Raw genomic sequence first — 20675 nt, 5'->3', positions numbered from 1 at the left:
GCAGAAGATAAACATTATTATATTTGAGAGAATGTAGCAAGGTTTAGAAGTTTCGAAGGAAGAACCATTGATCCTGTATGGAAGTGTTCCGAGAATGCGACAAATGATGAAACAGGGATACATCAAGGATTGAAAGTCCGTCGCATGAAACAGCCACCACTTCCTTCTTTTTTCTTTCCTGTCTATAGCTTGTCCTTGGAATTTCGATAACGGACTGAACATGATCAGCCAATCTTCATGAAAGAACTGCTTGAAAATTATTGGTCCAATTATCAATTATAATGTCCCATTAGATTGTTCTATTGCCAGTAATAAGCACTCAGTTTTAACTTAAAAGGTTGAGGAAACTTCTTTTTATATGTAGCTTCCACTTGATTTTTCTGCAATGAAAATGACATGGACAATCCACAACGAATTTAAGATTAGAACTGCAAGTTGCTACAAATTATAGGATATGACTTACGAATTATTTGTTGGCACAAAGTAACCATGGAATTCTTCAAATGGCACGCATCCCCCTTGCGAGTTAGTGCAAAAAATAATAGTATGTAATTTCTACAGTCATTAAGACTTATTAATCTGCACATCTAGATCATTTATTAAAACTCAGGAGAATCATACTTGACAGAGAGTATCGGACACATTATCTACATTAATTATTAATTTCTCAAAGATCTGTTAATACCGCTTGTCTAATTTCAAACGGAGATATGAAATATTTTAAAATTATTATTTTGAGAATAGCTCTGCTTTATTATTCAGTACATACGATATTGAAATTTGCTTTTGTAATAAATTATAATTGTATTATTGTATTATTGTATAATAATTAATATAGAAGTTGACATTTTTTTTTATTTTACCTAAAGTAAGTTACAGCGACATCTTCATTTTATAAACGTAAGAATAATCGATTATAACGAAATAATTTTAAATTATGAATTATTTTTTGTAATTATTAACACACAATAGATTAATTTTTGCTATATAATATTGAGTTTATTATATGCATAATATTATATACTGTTAAATGTTGCTTGCATTTTGCTAAACACTGGCATTGTAGTGAGAAGAGTACATATATAAATGCAAAGTTACAAAAAATATGTCATGATGCAAACTTTTGCAAGGAAAAGCTATTATATAATGCTGCTTTCATTACGTGGCTACTGTAACAATTTGACCTCATCCCCATTGCAAACTCGTGTAATGTATATCAGTCTTCACATTGGAAAGAACTAGAATATTTTTTTTCCGATTTTGGGTAAATTATCTAAAGACAATGTTTGCAATATATATTGTCTATCGATTATTTCATAATAAAACGAATGAATGAGACTCATTTTAAAACCTGTTTGACGTAACATTAAAAGTGTCGCACGAGATATGAAATGAGTATGATTACTGATTAATATTGAAGAATACCTGACTTGATACAAGTTTCTAATATGACTAGAAATTTTTTTTCAAAATAAAATGTTGCAATTATACTGCGTAAGTAGAACAGTGACTTGTAACGAGTTTACTATAATATATTCCACAAAAAAGAAAACAAGTAAATTCCAAATCATATTGATCAAGTACTGATACTTATACGAGTTTGCTCGTGCTGATTTAGATTGATTATGTAACATTGTTCTCAGTTTTTCCGGTACATGATTTTGACGCAATCAAAAATTGTATCAAAATTAAAACGTATGTAGTGACAGTATTAATCATCTAAAAGAATTATAAATGTATATAATTTAATTTCAAGACATAAGATTAAATTATAGTTGATATCGAAGTAATTAATTACTTACATCAGTAAGGAGAGTTGCATCCATAGTAAGACCTTTCACGGAGAACATATTGTTACGATGCAGTATTTGTAAAGAAAACACACGCAACTGAAATGTTAGATAGAGAAACATTTAGAAACAGATATGTGAAAAATATTAATAAATTATGTGGTTATATAAAGTAAGTGAATAGAAATTAAATTTTTCACTACCTCATTTTTTATTTTCACGTCGTTAGTGCTATTAAGCACGTCATGAACTGTAGTGCTTATTTTCTTGGCTTGATTCTTAGCGGTTTCGCATGCCCATATTATCCAAGCTATTTTTATAAGATAAGCCGATATATAAGGTATTGTATAAAGGCGATTAGTCTGGATCCAACGGATGAACAACCCGTTTTGCCATCGTGTCATATGGAGGTATATTTCAAAAGTAATATAAATGAAATTTGTGGCCATAGTTGCAAGCAGCTGTAAACTGAAAATTATATTTAGCTCTTGCACTGTGTCGCTAACCATCAAATGTTGCTTCTTTAGGGCCTTGAGATCCATTAACAGAAGAGGATTTCTTTGCTCATGCTTGATATCTTTGATTATATGCGACTTATTTGTGAATAAATTTATCAAACCGTCATTGATTCTCTTGAAACAAGCTTTTAATACACAAACACAATTTGTGTGTAGCATATCTACCTGAAACACTAGCAGAGCGTTATATATTAAATATACCTCCAACAAAATAGGAATTGACATACGATGAAAACAGATTAATGAATAAACGAATATGAAGGCGAAACCGAAAATGTCCTTGGAGTGGATTAGTGTAGATTGCTTCCGATATATCTCTGAAGGTAGTTTCGAAGATATCTTCATTATCGTTTGAAGCAAACGCATTCGTGGACCATTTAAAACGAATGTAACTACCATTATCAAACATGTGAGTATGTTGGCGCATATAATTTCAATATTGTTCCACTCGTCTAGATCACCGTACCACTCATAAAAGTGTATTATTACCATCAGTACACAAAAACAGTACACACACATAACTATAGCGGAAAGAAAGTAGCATACTTTAGAAATTTCGAAGGCTGAAATGTTGATGTTGTAAGGGAATATTCCGAGAATGCGGCAAAAGGTGAAACACGGATACATCAAAGATTGAAAGTCCGTGGCATGGAACAACCACCATTCCCTTGTTTTTTTCCAGCCATCAATTTGTCTTTGAAATTTTGATAGAAAGCTGAACATGATTAGCGAAATTTTACGTATAAGCTTCTTGAAGATTGTCAGTCACGTTACAAATTGTGTACATATTCAATTGCCAGTAATTGTTTTTATTTCAACGTGATCATGATGGTGAAAGATTTTTGTATTGCAAAGTGTAGTTTTCACTTTTGTTTCTTCGCAACAATTGCGAAAACTGATATGACTAACTGAGAAACTGACATGGACTACTCGTTATGAATTTCAATGTAAAATTGCAAGTTGCTACGTATTATTGCTACATATGAGTCGCAAATTATTTGTATTGATATGAAGTAACCATGGAGCTTTTAACAACGCATTACGATATCATTATGATGCACTACTGAAATTGTCATTAATATTGTATTTATTTTACAAATTTATCAAGGTAATAATTACTAATTATTTATTAGGACGCTTATTAAAGTATAGAAACTTAATCTTGATTTCATATATTACTATGTATTACTATGTACATAATATTACATACTATTAAATAGTGTTGATCGCTTTTTGTGACATTGACATTATAACAAAAAGCATATTTATAATGTATTGTTATTAAAAATGATTTATAATATGTTCACAATATTGTTATTTATATTATATTAGTATTAATTTAATTAATTATCTAAATTTACTGACGTAATGCTTTAACTGATGACTTAATTAATTTTGCAAAAGCCTTATAGGCAAAAAATTGTATTAAGAGACAGAGAAGCTTTTACATTTCAAGAATAATAAAGTAAAATAGAGTTGTACAAGAAGAAGCGAAAACTATTATTGTAGGATCATACACGTTTACATGTATTTGCATATATAAAACGTATAACACATATAGAACATATATAGAACATTGCATTATTATAATGAAAAAAAAGAACAAAGTTTCAATGTTTAGAAATGAACTTTTACAGATTGTGTATTTTTTAGGAGATTGTTTGTGGTTGATTATGTAACATTGTTTTCGGTTTTTCTGTTACATGAATTTGACGCAACCAAGAATTGAAACAAAATTAAAACATATGTAGTGACAGTACCCATCATCTAAAAAAATAAGAAAACATGTACCGTATAAATTATTTTAAGATAAAAATTTAAAATAATTTATATTATTGAGATAAATTGAGTACTTACATCAGACAGTAGAGTTGCATCCATAGTACGACTTTTTGCGGAAAACGTATTGTCGCGATGCAATATTTGCAAAGAAAACACACGCAACTGAAACGTTAGATACAGAAACATTTAAAAACAGATATACGGAAAGTAATAATAAATTATGTGATTATAATTTTATAAAAAAAATTGCGTCAGCATTCGGAATGTGAATAAATAAATAAATAATAATAAATACAAATTTTCAGTACTTCTTTTTTTATTTTCTCTTCGTTACTGCTATTAAGCACGTCATGAACCATAGTGCTGATTTTTTTGGCTTCATTCTTGCCCGTTTCGCAGGCCCATGATATCAATGCTATTTTTACAAACAAGATTACTACATAGGGTACAGAAAAGTGATTGGTCAAGATAATCCAATTAATAGGTCCATTTTGCACTTGCACCATTTTCAAGTATATTTCGAAAGTAACGTGGATGAAGTGTAAAATTATAGTTGCAAGTAGTTGCGGACTAAAAATTATATTTAACTTTTGCACTGTATCGCTAAGCATCAAATGTTGCTTCTTTAGCGTCTTGAGTTCCAATAATACAACAAGGTTTCTCTGCTCGCTGTTAATCCATTCGACTGCATGCGATTTATCGTTTATGAGTAAGTTTGCCAAATCGTCATTAATTTTTTTGAAACAAGCTTTTAATACACATACGCAATTAATGTATAACATATTTATCTGAAATACTAGCAGAGTATTGTACAAGAAAAACATCTGAAGTAAAACATTAAAATGAACATAATAATAACATATTAATGAATAAATGAGTAAGAAGAAAAAACTGAAAATGTCTTTAGAGTGGATTAACATAGATTGCTTCCGATACATCTCCGGTGAAAGTCTTGAAGAGATCTTCAGTATCGTCTGAAGTAAACGCATTCGTGGACCGTTTGAAACAAATGTAATATATATTATAAAAATGTAAAGTATGTTGATGGTGATAAGTTGAATTTTTCTGTGTTCGTCTAAGGTACCGAACCACTCATAAAAATTTGTCATTATTATTAGCATACAAATGCCGTAAACACTCTTAATTATAATTGAAAAAAAGTAGCATAATTTTGAAGTTTCGAGGCTCAAAGCGTTGATGTTGTACGGAAATATTCCGAGAATGCGGCAAAAGAAGAAACAAGGATACATCAAAGATTGAAAATTCGTGGCATGGAACAGCCACCATCTCCTTATTTCTTTTTTGTTCTTAAGTTGTTCTTGGAACTGTGATGTTGAACTGAACATGATCAATGAGGTTTTATGGACGAGCGTTCAAAAAGTGTTAATCACATTATCACTTATATAAATATATCATTATTAGTAGTCACTTTATTTTTAACGTAGACATGATTAAAAAAATGTCTTCTTAAGTAGAGTTTATCTTAATTTATGCGCAACGAATACAAAAATTGACATGAACATGTTGCGGCGAGTTTAATTTTAAGACTGCGTGTTACTTCTGCGGATTATAAGACATGTCTTACAAATTATTTGTTAGCATCTAGTAACCATGGAGCTTTACGAATTGCTCTTTCCATTGTGCATAAAATAACAAAATTTAATTTCTTTAATTAGTATGTGTCATTATGTTGTATATCGTTAATACGATCATACTCGAAAATATAAGTCTCTATCTTTTGTATTTATTGTCCAATATGATTGTCCTACTCATGCGTGGCCATAAATTCTATCACTTTTTATATACGGTAAAAATGCAAGTATTAAAACAGTTTTTTTCCAGTATAAAAAAATAAATATAATAATTTGTATTTTTAATTATTTTATTGTTTTACATACATTTCTGAATGTAGTCTTGAAAAGATCTTCAGTATTGTCTAAAGCAAACGCATTCATGGACCACTTGAAACAAATATAAAGAGCATTGTAAAATTATAGAATATGTTGGCACAGATAATTTTAATAGTTTTCCGTTTATTTAGGACACCAAAAATATACAGAACAATTTGCAAAAGGCATACTTAACTCAAAACACATAGCATGATTTAGAAATTTTGAAGGCTGAATCGATGATATTGTACGAGAATATTCCGAAAATGCGCAAAAGATGATATATCAAGGATTGAAAATCCATGGCGTTGTAGAATCATCTCTTTATTTCTTTTCTGCTTTTAATTTTTTTTGTGAATTGAACATGATCATTAAAGTATCAGTAAAGTACAAATTATAAGAAATGATTTACGAATTATTTATTGGCACAAAGCTTTCGTGGAGTTTTGTGAACAGCTCAATATAATTAGTTTCTAATTATTAATGCTGATATATATCTGACTTCCTGACTTCAGGTAATCCTCTACTAGAATATATTTTATCTCTTCCAAAATAAATATGTGCCAATTACAGGACATAAATAGAACGTGATTAACAAGGTGTATATTAAATTCTAACTTTCCAAGAAAAAAGAAGTATGTAAATTTCAAGTTATGTTGTCAAATAAATAAAATTTAATTTTGAAACAAGACAATTGAAATTTTAATTATATGACAAACTTAATAAATTTAAAGCAATATTTAATAAGAACATATTTATTTCGTCCTATTTAGTATACTAAAGCAAATAACTATATTAACTTATTTATATTTAATTTTATCTTAAAACATTAGACGATTACATAACACATTTAGACTAATACAGGAAGTAGAAACTCTAATATTGAAAAACGAATTTTCTTTACATATTTTTTAAAGACAGTTGTTTGTGCTGATTTATGTTGATTGTGCAACAATGTTAACGGTTTTTCCATTACATGAATTTAACGCGTACAAAAATTGTATCAAAATTAAGATATATGTAGTGACTGTTCCAATCATCTAAAAAAATAAAAAATAAATAATGAAATTTTAAAATGTAAATTTAAAGTAATTTGTAAGGTATATGTAAATAATTACTTACATCAGAGAATAGTGATGCATCTATAGTAAGACCTTTTGCGGAGAACGTATTGTCGCGATGCAGTATTTGTAAAGAAAACATACGCAACTGAAACGTTAAATAGACAAACATTTAGAAACAGATATGCGAAAAGTAATAATAAATTAATAATAAATAATAAAAAGTAATAATAAATTATGTGGTTATAATTTTATAAACAAAATTGCAATCAGCATTTCAAATATGAATAAATAAATAAATAAATAAAAATAAAATTGTTTAATACCTCATTTTTTATTTTCTCATCATTAGTGCTATTAAGCACGTCATGAATCGTAGTACTAATGTTTTTGGCTTGATTCTTGCCAGTTTCACAAGCCCATGTTATCAATGCTATTTTTACAATCAAACACGCAATATAGTACATAGTAATGTAATTGTTTTGGTTAATCCAATCAGACAAGTCGTCCTGCCAATGCACAAATTTGAAGTATATTTTGAATGTAACGTGGATAAAAGTTAATGCTATGGTTGCGAGCATTTGCGGACTGAAAATTCTATTTAGCTCCTGTACTGTATCGCTAATCATCAAATGTTGTTTTTTTAGTGCCTTGAGTTCCATTAATAAGAAAAGATTTCGTTGCTTATAGTTAATCCATTTGACATGATGTGTTTTATAGTTTCCGAGTACATTTGCCAAATCATTATTGATTCCTTTGAAACAAGCTTTTAATATACAAACACAGTTTATGTATAACATATCCATTTGAAACATTAGCAGACAACCATAAAAGAAATACACCTTAATTAAAGCATCTACTGGGATATAATAAGCAAAGATCAACATATAAACTACTAAGAAAAGGAAACCGAAAATGTCCTTAAAGTGGATTAACAGAGATTGCTTCCGATACATCTTCGAAGGAAGTCTTGAAGAGATCTTCAGTATCGTTTGAAGCAAACGCATTCTTGGACCGCTTCTAACAAATGTGACGATTATTATGACATTGTAGAGAATGATAAGGCAGATAATTTCAATAATCTTTCGTTCGTCTTCGACATTTAACCATTCAAAAAATTTTTTTATTATTATCAACGTGTAAAAGTAATAGGCACATATAACTATAGTTGGCAGAAAGTAATATGATTTTGAAGGTCCGATATCAGAAGCGTTAATGTTGTACGGGAATATTCCAAGAATGCGACTGAAGATGAAACAAGGATACATCAAGGATTGAAAATCCGTGGCTTGGAATAGCCAACATCTCTTTGTTCTTCTCCGGTTCGTAACTTGTCCTTGTAATTTCAATGATGAACTGAACATGATTATCAAAATTCACGAATGAGCTGCTTGAAAGTTATCAATTACATTATCACTTGTATAAATATCCCATATGTAGTAATCACTTTAGTTTTAACTTGAGTGTAATTATGAAAGCTTGTTCAATTCTTTAATTAATTTTCACGTAGCAAATACGGAAGTAGAGTTGAACATTCCGCGGCAAGTTTAACATTAACATTGTTTTTAAAAATTATAAAATATACCTTACAAATTATTTGTTAGCATATAGTAACCATGGAGATTTGTAAATAGTATTGTCTTATAAATGTGCAAAGTAATGTAATATAATTCTTTTGGTCAATATGGTTTATTATGTTGCATATTTCGATCGTTAGGAAAATTATATTTGAACAAAACCTAAAGTATCTTATTATATTCACACATTATCTATATTAATTTCTTAAATATACCTCAAATACATTTTATAAATTACCATTTTAAAATTAAATTTTATTTTGTTATTCAATACACACAGTATAAGTTTTAAATACAATTATTTATATTTGTATAAATATATGATATCAAAAGGTTATATACAGAATATAGTATGTAATATTAAAAGGGAAAATAATCCTAATATTCAAGAATAAATTTTTTTTATCGGTTATGTACTTTTTTATGAGTGCAGATGCTGATTTGCGTTCATAAGATTAGTCGCAATTTTTCAGTCACATAAATGTGATGCGATTAACAATTTGATAAAAATTAAACAGCGATAGTATAAATATTATTATTCATATTATATTAATATTAATTTAAATAATTATCTATTTACTAACGTAATGCTTTAACTGATGACTTAATAAATTTTGCAAGAGTTGTATAGGTAACAAATTATATTAAGAGACATAGAAGTTTTTACATTTCAAGAATAATAAAGTAAAATAGAGTTGCACAAGAAGAAGAAGCGAAAACTATTATTATATGGATATACACGTCTAAATGTATTTGCACATATAAAATATATAACACGTGTACATATAAAACATTGCATTATTATACACGTATTCTTAATGAGAGAAAGAAAAAAATTTTAATGTATAAAAATAAACTTACAGATTGTATATCTTTTTATGAGATTTTTTTGTGCTGATTTAAATTGATTGTGTAACAATTGAATTAATTGTTTTCGGTCTTCCCGCTACATGATTTTGTCGCGGTTAAAAATTGAAACAAAATTAAAACATATGTAGTGACAGTACCTATCATCTAAAAAAAAATAAGAAAACATGTATCGTGTAAACTAATTTTAAGATAAAAATGTAAATTAATTTATATTAAGGTAAATTGAGTACTTACATTAGACAGGAGAGTTGCATCCATAGTAAGACTTTTCGCGGAAAACGTATTGTCGCGATGCAATATTTGCAAAGAAAATACACGCAACTGAAACATTAGATAAACATTTAGAAACAGATATGCGAAAAGTAATAATAAATTATGTGGTAATAATTTTATAAACAAAATTGCGTCAGCATTTAGAATATAAATAAATACATAAATAAATAAAAAGAAATAAAATTTTTCAGTACTTCTTTTTTTATTTTCTCTTCGTTACTGCTATTAAGTACGTCATGAATCGTAGTGCTAATTTTTTTGGCTTGGTTCTTGCCAGTTTCGCAGGCCCATGATATCAATGCTATTTTTACGAACAAGCTCACTATGTACGGTACAGAAAAGTTTTGAGTCAGGTTAGTCCATTTCATAGGCCCATTTTGCGTCTGCACCATTTTCAAGTATATTTCGAAGGTAAGGTGGATGAAGTTCAAAGTCATAGTTGCGAGCAGCTGCGGACTGAAAATTATATTTAACTTATGCACTGTATCGCTAACCATCAAATATTGCTTTTTTAACGCCTTGAGCTCCATTAATAAGAGAAGGTTTCTCTGCTTGCAGTTAATCCAGTTGACTGCATGCGATTCATCGTTTACGATTAAGTTTGCCAAATCGTCATTAATTTTTTTGAAACAAGCTTTCAATACACATACGCAATTAATGTATAACATATCTATCTGAAACACTAGCAAAGTATTGTACAAGAAAAACATCTGAAGAAAAACACCAAAATGGATATAATAATAACATATTAATGAATAAATAACTAAGAAAGAGAAACCGAAAATGTCTTTGGAGTGGATTAACATAGATTGCTTCTGATACATCTCCGGTGAAAGTCTTGAAGAGATCTTCAGTATTGTCTGAAGTAATTGTATTCGTGGACCATTTGAAAAAAATGTTATATATATTATAAAAATGTAGAGTATGTTGGCGGTGATAAGTTGAATATTTCTGTGTTCGTTTAAAACACCGAACCACTTATAAAAATTTGTCATTATTATTAGCACACAAATGCCGTGGACACACTTAACTATAGTCGAAAAGAAATAGCATAATTTTGAAGTTGCGAAGCTTGGAGCGTTGATGTTGTACGGGAATATTCCGAGAATGCGGCAAAAAGAGAAACAAGGATACATCAAAGATTGAAAATTTGTGGCATGGAACAGCCACCATCTTCTTATTTCTTTTTTGTTCTTAAGTTGTCCTTGGAACTGTGATATTGAACTGAACATGGTCAATGAGGTTTCATGGACGAATTGTTCGATAATTGTTAATCACATTATCACTTGTATGAATATATTATTATTAGTAATCGCTTTATTTTTAACGTAGATATGATTAGGAAAATGTCTTCCTAATTATAGTCTTTATTTTAATTTATGCGCAACGAATACGGAAATCGACATAAACATTTTACGGCGAGTTTAATTTTAAGACTGCGTGTTACTTTTGCGGATTATAAGACATGTTTCACAAATTATTTGTTAGCATGTAGTAACCATGGAGCTTTATAAATAGCTCCTTCGATTGTGTGTAAAATAATGGAATGTAATTTCTTTAATTAGTATGTTCTATTATGTTGCACATCTATATCGTTAATACAATCATATTTTTAGTGAAACAGGAAATACGATTGTATTAACGAGTATGTAAGTTATTTATTTTAATTACTAGTTTTTAAAGTTATGTTATCAGTAGGCTAACTACGCCGCGCGGGGATTTAGGAGTAAAAATTAGAAAAAATAGTAGGAATGCAGATAACTTGCTTGTAATCTCTATATTATATGCTTTTATGTTATATTAGTATTGTGTTGTAATTTTAGTTTTTTATTCTTTTTTAATAATAACAAAACTATTGTAAATTGAATTAATTTCTGAATGTTATATGTGGCCATAAGCAGCGACGCATAATTTATGTGTTATGTTCACTCTTTCTAGAAGGTTATTGATTATTTCATAAGGGTAAAGAGATATTCAAGGATGATGTACTCGAAAATACTAGTCTTTAACTTTTGTATTTTTTGTCCAATTTATCTGTCTTTCTGATGAGTGGCCTTAAACTTCATCATTTTTAATATACGATAAAAATGCAAGTATTAAACAATTTTTTTTGTCCCATTTGTATACACTAAAGCAAATAACTATATTAATTTGATTATGTTTAATTTTACATTAAAATTTTGGACGATTACATTACACATTCAGACTAGCAAAGGAAGAAGAAGTTTTAATGTTGAAAAACGATTTTTTTTTTACATATTATGTATTCTTTAAAGACAATTGTTTCTGATGATTTATATTGATTTTGTAACAATATTTTCGGTTTTTCCATTACATGAATTTAACGCTTTTAAAAATTGTATCAAAATTAAAATATATGTAGTCACAATTCCAATCATCTAAAAAAAATTAGAAATATATAATTAAATTTTAAGATGTAAATTTAAAGTGTATTTGTAAGGTATATGTAAATAATTGATTACTTACATCAGAGAATAGTGATGCATCTATGGTAAGACTTTTTGCAGAGAACGTATTATCGCGGTGCAGTATTTGCAAAGAAAACACACGCAACTGAAACGTTAGATAAACAAACATTTAGAAACAGATATGCGAAAAGTAATAATAAATTAATAATAAATAATAAAAAGTAATAATAAATTATGTGGTTATAATTTTATAAACAAAATTGCAATCAGCATTTCAAATATGAATAAATAAATAAATAAATAAAAATAAAATTGTTTAATACCTCATTTTTTATTTTCTCGTCATTAGTGCTATTAAGCACGTCATGAATCGTAGTACTAATGTTTTTGGCTTGATTCTTGCCAGTTTCACAAGCCCATGTTATCAATGCTATTTTTACAATCAAACACGCGATAAAGTACATAGAAATGTCTCTAGTTTGGTTAATCCAACTAGATAATCCATCTTGCAAATGCACAAATTTGAAGTATATTTCGAAAGTAACGTGGATGAAGGTTTCGGTTATGGTTGCGAGTAGTTGTGTACTGAAAATTTTATTTAGCTCCTGCACTGTATCGCTAATCACCAAATGTTGCTTTTTTAGTGCCTTGAGTTCTGTTAACAAGAGAGGATTTCGTTGGTTATAGTTAATCCATTTGACAATATGTGATTCATAGTTTCCGAGTAAATTAGCCAAATCATTATTGATTCCTTTGAAACAAGCTTTCAATATACAAACACAGTTTATGTATAACATGTCCATCTGGAACACTAGCATAATGCTATACATGAAATACACCTTAAGTAAAGCATCTATTGGGATGTAATAAGCAAAGATCAATATATAAACTAGTAAGAAAAGGAAACCGAAAATGTCCTTAAAGTGGATTAACAGAGATTGCTTCCGATACATCTTCGAAGGAAGTCTTGAAGAGATCTTCAGTATCGTCTGAAGTAAACGCATTCTTGGACCGCTTCTAACAAATGTAGCGATTGTTATGACATTGTAGAGTATGGTTATGCAGATAATTTCAATAATCTTTCGTTCGTCTTGGACATTTAACCATTCAGTAAAATTTATTGGTATTATTAGCGTGCAAAAACAATAGACACATATAACTATAGTTGACAGTAAATAATATGATTTTAAAGTTCCGATAGTTGAAGCGTTGATGTTGTACGGGAATATTCCAAGAATGCGACTAAAGATGAAACAAGGATACATCAAGGATTGAAAATCCGTGGCTTGAAATAGCCAACATTTTTTTGTTTTTTTCCAGTTCGTAACTTGTAGTTTTAATAGTAATCCTTGTAATTTTAATAGTGAACTGAACATGATTATCAAAATTCACGAATAAGCTGCTTGAAAGTTATCAATTACATTATCACTTGTATAAATATTTTATATGTAGTAATCACTTTAGTTTTAACTTGAGCAATTATAAAAGTTTGTTTAAGTTTTTACTTTAATTTTTACGTAACAAATACGGAATTAGAGTTGAACATTCCGCGGCGAAGTTAACTTTGAAATTACTCCTAAGAATTATAAAATATAACTTACAAATTATGTGTTAGCATATAGTAACCATGGAGCTTTGTAAATGGTACCGTCTGATAAATGTGCAAAGTAATGTAATGTAATTCCTTTGGTCAATATGGCTCATTATGTTGCATATTTGGATTGTTAGGAAAATTACATTTGAACAAAACCAGAAGTATCTTATTATATATACACGTTATCTATATTAATTTCTCAAATACACCTTAAATACATTTTATAAAATACCATTTTCAAATTAAATTTTATTTTGTTATTCAATACACACAGTATAAGTTTTAAATACAATTATTTATATTTATATAAATATATGATATCAAAAGGCTATATACAGAATATAGTACGTAATATTAAAAGGGAAACTAATCCCAATATTCAAGAATAAATTTTTTTTATCGGTTATGTACTTTTTTATGAGAGTGCAGATGCTGATTTAAGTTGCTTTCATAAAATTGGTTGTAACTCTTCAGTCACATAAATGTGACGTGATCATAAATTGGATAAAAATTAAAACAGCGATTGTATCTATTATCTAAAAACCAAATCATAAAGTCAATTACTAGTAGTCATTATAAGTAAATTAATTACTAGTAGTAATCGTAAAGTAAATTACTAATAGCCATTAATCTAAATTTATTTAACATGATTGTAGTAAAAGATTGATCACTTACTGCTGTCATAAGAGTAAGACTTTTCGCGTAGAATGTATTTACATTACATTATTTGCAACAGTTGCAATGGCAACGTTAAATAAAAGAAAAATTATAAATAAATTTTGGAAAAGTTAATTGTGTTGTTATATTTTATAAATAAAATTGTATCCGGTTATATTTTATATATATAATTGTACCACAGTATACAGAACATTAAAAAAGTTTAACAGATAACCTTTTGAGTACTTTATATTTAATTTGCTCTTTGTCCGAGTTGTTATGTTCTTCATGAATTGTAAATTTTTATGGCTTGATTCTTGCGGTCTTGAAAGTTTAAGAATGAATTTCATGTATAGATTGTGTTCTTTATGAGATTGCTTATTTAAATTGATTATGTAACTTGATGTTTTCGGTCTTTTTGTGATATGAATTTTACATATACAAGAATTGTATCAAAATTAGTATATACGTAGTGACAGTACCAATCATCTGAAAAAAAAATAAAGAATATGTGTCATATAGTTTAATTTCAAGATATAAATACAAATTGATTTATATTAAGTTATACATAATTGACTACTTACATCAGTGAGGATAGTCGCATTAATAGTAAGACCTTTCGCCCAAAACGTATTGTCGCTATGCAGTATTTGCAAAGAAAATACACGCAACTGAAACGCCACACAAAAAATTAGGAATCAATTTATGAAAAGTAAGCATACATTTCAATAAACAATAATAAAATAGATAATTATACTTTATATACAAAAAATTGTATCTATACTATAGATATAGAAATAAAAAGTAAGTAACTAGAAATAAAAATTTGTTATACCTCATTTTTTATTTTTTCGTCATTAGTGCTATTAAGCACATCATGAACCGTAGTGCTAATTTCTTTAGCTTGATTCTTGCTGGTTTCGCAGGCCCATGCTATTAATGCTATTTTTACAATCATACACGCAATATAGGGCAAGGAAATGCGATAAAACAAATTAATCGACAACCCTTTGCGATAATGCACAAATTTGAAGTACACTTCAAAAGTAATAGTGATGAATATTAAGACTGTAGTTACAAGCAGTTGCGGACTGAAAATTATATTTAACTTCTGCACTGTATCGCTAACCATCAAATGTTGCTTCTTTAGTGCCTTGAGTTTCATTAACAAGAGGGAATTTCTCTGTTTATGGTTGATCCATTTGATAATATGTGATTCATTGTTTACGATTAAGTTTGCCAAATCATCATTGATTCCTTTGAAACAAGCTTTTAATATACAAACGCAGTTTATGTATAACATATCCATCTGAAATACTAACAGAGTGGTGTACAAATAGTAAACTTCAAGTACACCACCTATTGGACGTAATAATAACTGGTCAATATATAAAAGAGTATGAAGAGGAAACTGAAAATATCCTTGGAATGGATTAGCATAGACAGCTTCCGATATATTTCCGAAGAAAGTCCTGAAGAGATCGTCAGTATCGTCTGAAGCAAACGCATTCGTAGACTGCTTGAAATGAATGTCACGACTAGTATAATATTGTAGAGTATGTGAATGCAGGTAATTTCAATATTTCTACGTTCATCTAGAATACCGTACCATCCAGATATATCCATCACTGTTATCAGTGCGAAAATACAAGAAATACCCGCAACTATAGTTGATAGAAAGTAGTATGGTTTATAAATTTTGAAGGATGAGATGTTAATCTTACACGGGAATATTCCGAGAATGCGGCAAAATGTGAAACAAGGATACATCAAGGATTGAAAGTTTGTTGCATGGAACAGCACCACCATCTTTTTGTCTTTTTCTTATCCTTAATTTGTCTTTGGAATTTTAATAAAGAACTGAACATGGTTAGCAAAGTTTCATTAATGAGCTACTTAAAAATTGTCAATCACATTATTATTTGCATAATTATATTGTTATTATTAATCACTTTAGTTTTAACATAAGCATGATTTGGCAAACGATTCTTTAAGAGTAATCTTTACCTTAAATTTTGCGTAATACGAAAATTGATATCGACATTCACCGACGAGTTTAATTTTAAGACTGTAAGGTACTATTGTGAATTATAAACCATGACTTACAAGTTATTTGTTAGTATAAAGTAACCATGGAGCTTTGTGAATAGCTCTTTTATGGTATAAGTATGTAAAATATGTAATGTAATTTATTTAATCAATATAACTCATTTTGCTGCATATCTAGATCATTAGGAGGACCATATTTGAATAAAATAGTAAAGTATCAAATATATAAATTATTTACGTTAAATATTAATTTTTTAAGATATTCTAATCAATTTTTTCATTTTAAATTGCAATATAGCTCGTGTAACCTTAGCTCATCTCCTATGAGTACAATGTAGTACCCTATGTGCAATTTTTTTACATTTCTATAACTTTTCTTATAATCTTAATTTGAAGGTTTGCATTGAAGTTCAAAATAAAATTTTGCTATTCATGGATACGAAAAATCTTAATTCTTTTTTTTATTATTCTCAACGTGAAAATGCACAAAGTTTAAAAAAATACTTGATACCCACGGATAGGTAACTTGGAAGGTTTCGGCGTTTTAAATACCTCTTTACTTTTTATCAAATATACATATTTATTGAGTTTTAAATAGTAAAAAGCAAGTATATGAAATTGCAGAATTAAAAAAATTATGTTAGTATAATGTATAAAGTATATTATTTTGTTGTAACGTTCTTTCGCCTTTTGCACGTTATGAGCGCAAATACTGTAAAACTTCTATTCTCTTCGAGATGCGTGCTCTTTATATACAATAATATTATTTATTTATTACAGCTTTTTATTTACCATTTTATATTGTGCAAAGAATAAAATTTTATTTATTAGTTGTAAATTCATGATTTATGGAGTTTTTAGAAATGTCATTTTCAAATAATTAAACTTTTTAGACCAATACATATCGTACTTTTTTTGTTAGTCAATTAAAGAGTAAAAAATTCCATTGATTTTTTTACTTTAAGTTAAAATTTAAGAATTTGAAATTTTTTTCCTTAAGTACTCATTTTTGCAAATTTTATCAATACAATTTCTTTAAACAGTTATAATTACTTGAAAATTAAATATTTTTATTCAGGTCTTGTTTAATTAATATTAAGGTATTGATTTCACATATTTTGAGCTGAGAACTATGCTTTCTGTTCCGAGATATAGAGTGACAAAGTTACGAGGTTCCGCAGACACATCAGCGGAAAGTAACCAAAAATAAAGCGAGATAGGATTAAATCACCATATTGAGATTAAACTTTGTTTTGTTCAATGTACATTTAAAATACAAATTTATACAAAAAATTTATACAAATATAACATTAGGAGACTATATACAATAATAAAAAAGAAAAAATACTTTCAAATAATAACCAAATAATATTTGAATAAAAATCTTTTACTGATTATGTACATTTTTTATAAAACTGTAGGTGCTGATTTAAATTGCTTCTTCAAGATTAATTGCAAGGACATAATTATTACATCCTGTTTGTATGTTAAAACTAGTAACTATGTTAACGTGCTTATTTTCAATGAATGTATATTAATATATAAAACGTTAGACGATTGTATTACACATTTACTAATAAAAAATATTACAGTTTTAATGTTTAAAAATGAATTTTTTTATGAGATTGTTTGTGATGATTTAAATTGATTATGTAACATTGCTCTCGGTCTTGCCGTTACATGAACTTCACGTGTTCAAGAATTGTATCAAAATTAATATATATGTAGTGACAGTACCCATCATCTAAAAAAGTAAAATATATAGATCATATAATTTAATATTAACATATAAATGTAAATTAATTTATATTAATTATATATAAATAATTGACTACTTACATCAGTGAGGAGAGTCGCATCAACAGTAAGACCTTTCGCGCAGAATGTATTGTCGCTATGCAGTATTTGCAAAGAAAACACACGCAACTGAAACATTACATAAAAAATACTTAGAAATAGATTTATGAAAAAGAGTAATAAATTGTATAATATAAAGTAATAATAAATTTGCTGGTTATACTTTATTACGAGAAAATGTATCTGTATCAAGAGTATCTGTATATGAATATAAAAAAAGTAAAAAAATAGACAAGTAGACATAAAAAGTTGGTAATCTTAAAAAGGTAGAAGCCAGCGCACTAAGTACTGCGCGAATAATCTAGCCCTTTAATTATTTATCCTTAGAAATTAAATTTTATAGTACCTCATTTTTTATTTTCTCATTGTTAGTGCTATTAAGCACGTCATGAACCGTAGTGCTAATCTCTTTGGCTTGATTCTTGCCGGTTTCGCAGGCCCATGCTGTCAATGCTATTTTTACGGTCAAACATGCAATATAGGGTATGGAAATACGATGAACCTGATTAGTCCAACTAGACAACTCGTTGTGCAAATACACAAATTTGAAGTACATTTCGAAAGTAATAAAGATAAAATTGTAGGCTGTAGTTGCGAGCAAGTGCGGACTGAAAATTATATTTAACTTCTTCACTGTATCACTAACCATCAAGTGTTGCTTCTTTAGCGCCTTGAGTTCCATTAATAGGAGGTTTATGTGCTCATTGTCGATCCATTTGATTACATGTGATTTATTGCTTATGAGTAAATTTGCCAAATCGTCGTTTATTCTTTTGAAACAGACTTTTAATACACAAACGCAGTTTATGTACAACATATCCATTTGATATACTAGCACAGTATTGTAGAAGAAACACACATCGAATACAATATTAATTTGGGTATAATAACAACTGTACATCGCATAAATGAGTAAGTAAAAGAAACCGAAAATGTCCTTGGAGTGGATAAACACAGACTGCTTTCGATACATCTCTGATGGAAGTTTTGAAGATATCTTCCGTATCGTCTCAAGCAAACGCATTCGTGGACCGTTTAAAACGAATGTCATGACTATTATAATATTGCTGAGTATGGTGAGGCAGATAAATTCAATATTTCTGCGATCGTTTAGATTGCCGTACCATCTAGAAGCATCTATTATCATTATCAGCGGCAAAAAGCCGAAAATACACGTAATTATAGTTGATAGAAAGTAGCGTGGTTTGGAAGTTTCGAAGGATGAAGCGCTCATCTTATACGGGAATATAGCGAGAATGCGGAAAAATGTAAAACATGGATACATCAACAACTGAAAGTCTGTGGCGTGGAACAGCCACCATTTCCTTGTTTTCTTTCTATTTTTAATTTGTCTTTTAAATTTTGATAGAGAACTGAACATGTTTAGTGAAGTTTCATGAACGAGCTGCTTCAAGTATTGAAAATTGTCAATCACATTATTATTTGTATAAATATATCACTATTAGTAATCACTTTAACGTTTTAGCGTGATTAGAAAAACGTTTTTTTAAGTACAATTTTCACTTTAATTTTTGTGCCACAAATACGAAAATTGACAAAGACACTTAGCGGTGAGTGTAATTTTAAGACTGCAAGTTGCTACTACGAGGTATAAAACATGACTTACAAATTATTTGTTAACATAACGTAACCATGGAGAACCCAATAGCTGTTTTATGTTATAAGTGTGTAAAGTAATATATAATTTCTTTAATCGGTATGACTCATTATTCCTCATGATGATTAGGATTATATCCGAAAAAAACACGATGTTTCGAAATATAAATTATCTGCATTAATTATAAATTTCTTAATGATATTTTAATTAATCGTATAATTTAAAACTGGATTATATAGCTTTTTTAATGCTAATCAAAAAAAAGGTTAGCTAGCTAAGGTTACATCATCAGATTAAAATTGTCAAGACTAAATTTTGTTTTGTTGTCCAATATTCACAATATATATTAAAAATACAATTAGTTTTATATATTTATACAAATATAACGCGTCAGGAGACTATATACAATAGAAAAGAGAAACTACTTCCAACATTCAAGAATAAAATTCTCTTACTGATTATGTACATTTTTATAAGACTGCGGGTGCTGATTTAAATTGCTTCTTTAAGGTTGGTTGTCGTTCTTCCCTCACATGAATGCAACGACATCAAGAATTGGATCAAAATTAAAATATATGTAATGATAGTATCCGTCATCTAAAAAGTAAAATTAAAAAGTGTTCTAATTTAATTTAAAGAGATTTAAACAATTATTTCAAACGATTGACCACTTACCGCTATAATAAGCGTCGCGTCCACAATAAGACTTTT

General features: G+C 28.5%; 2 protein-coding genes across 11 annotated transcripts in view; one reads left to right on the top strand and one right to left on the bottom strand.

Moving 5' to 3' along the window:
* LOC105207562 (agrin) overlaps nucleotides 1-20675 on the top strand; it is a 731430-nt gene that overhangs the window by 330326 nt on the left and 380429 nt on the right. The window lies entirely within an intron of this gene.
* On the bottom strand, nucleotides 17861-19739 carry LOC113003121. The gene is made up of 3 exons (XM_039458636.1): nucleotides 18693-19739; nucleotides 18329-18415; nucleotides 17861-18233 (listed from the first exon to the last, which is right to left on the bottom strand). Exons 1-3 carry the CDS (start codon nucleotides 19725-19727, stop codon nucleotides 18177-18179), a joined length of 1179 nt encoding a protein of 392 aa, XP_039314570.1. The 5' UTR covers nucleotides 19728-19739; the 3' UTR covers nucleotides 17861-18176.

The sequence above is a fragment of the Solenopsis invicta genome, chromosome 2 (genome assembly GCF_016802725.1).
Source record: "Solenopsis invicta isolate M01_SB chromosome 2, UNIL_Sinv_3.0, whole genome shotgun sequence".
Classification (NCBI taxonomy): Eukaryota; Metazoa; Arthropoda; class Insecta; order Hymenoptera; family Formicidae; genus Solenopsis; species Solenopsis invicta.
This window is presented reverse-complemented; position numbering and strand designations above follow the sequence as displayed.

Coding starts and splice junctions, on each gene's coding strand:
- LOC113003121 (XM_039458636.1), bottom strand. CDS start 19,727: ATGTTCAGTTCTCTATCAAAATTTAAAAGACAAATTAAAAATAGAAAG. Junction 18,416..18,692: donor ATGAGAAAATAAAAAATGAG/GTACTATAAAAT, acceptor GTAATGTTTCAG/TTGCGTGTGTTTTCTTTGCA. Junction 18,234..18,328: donor ATGCGACTCTCCTCACTGAT/GTAAGTAGTCAA, acceptor TTACTTTTTTAG/ATGATGGGTACTGTCACTAC.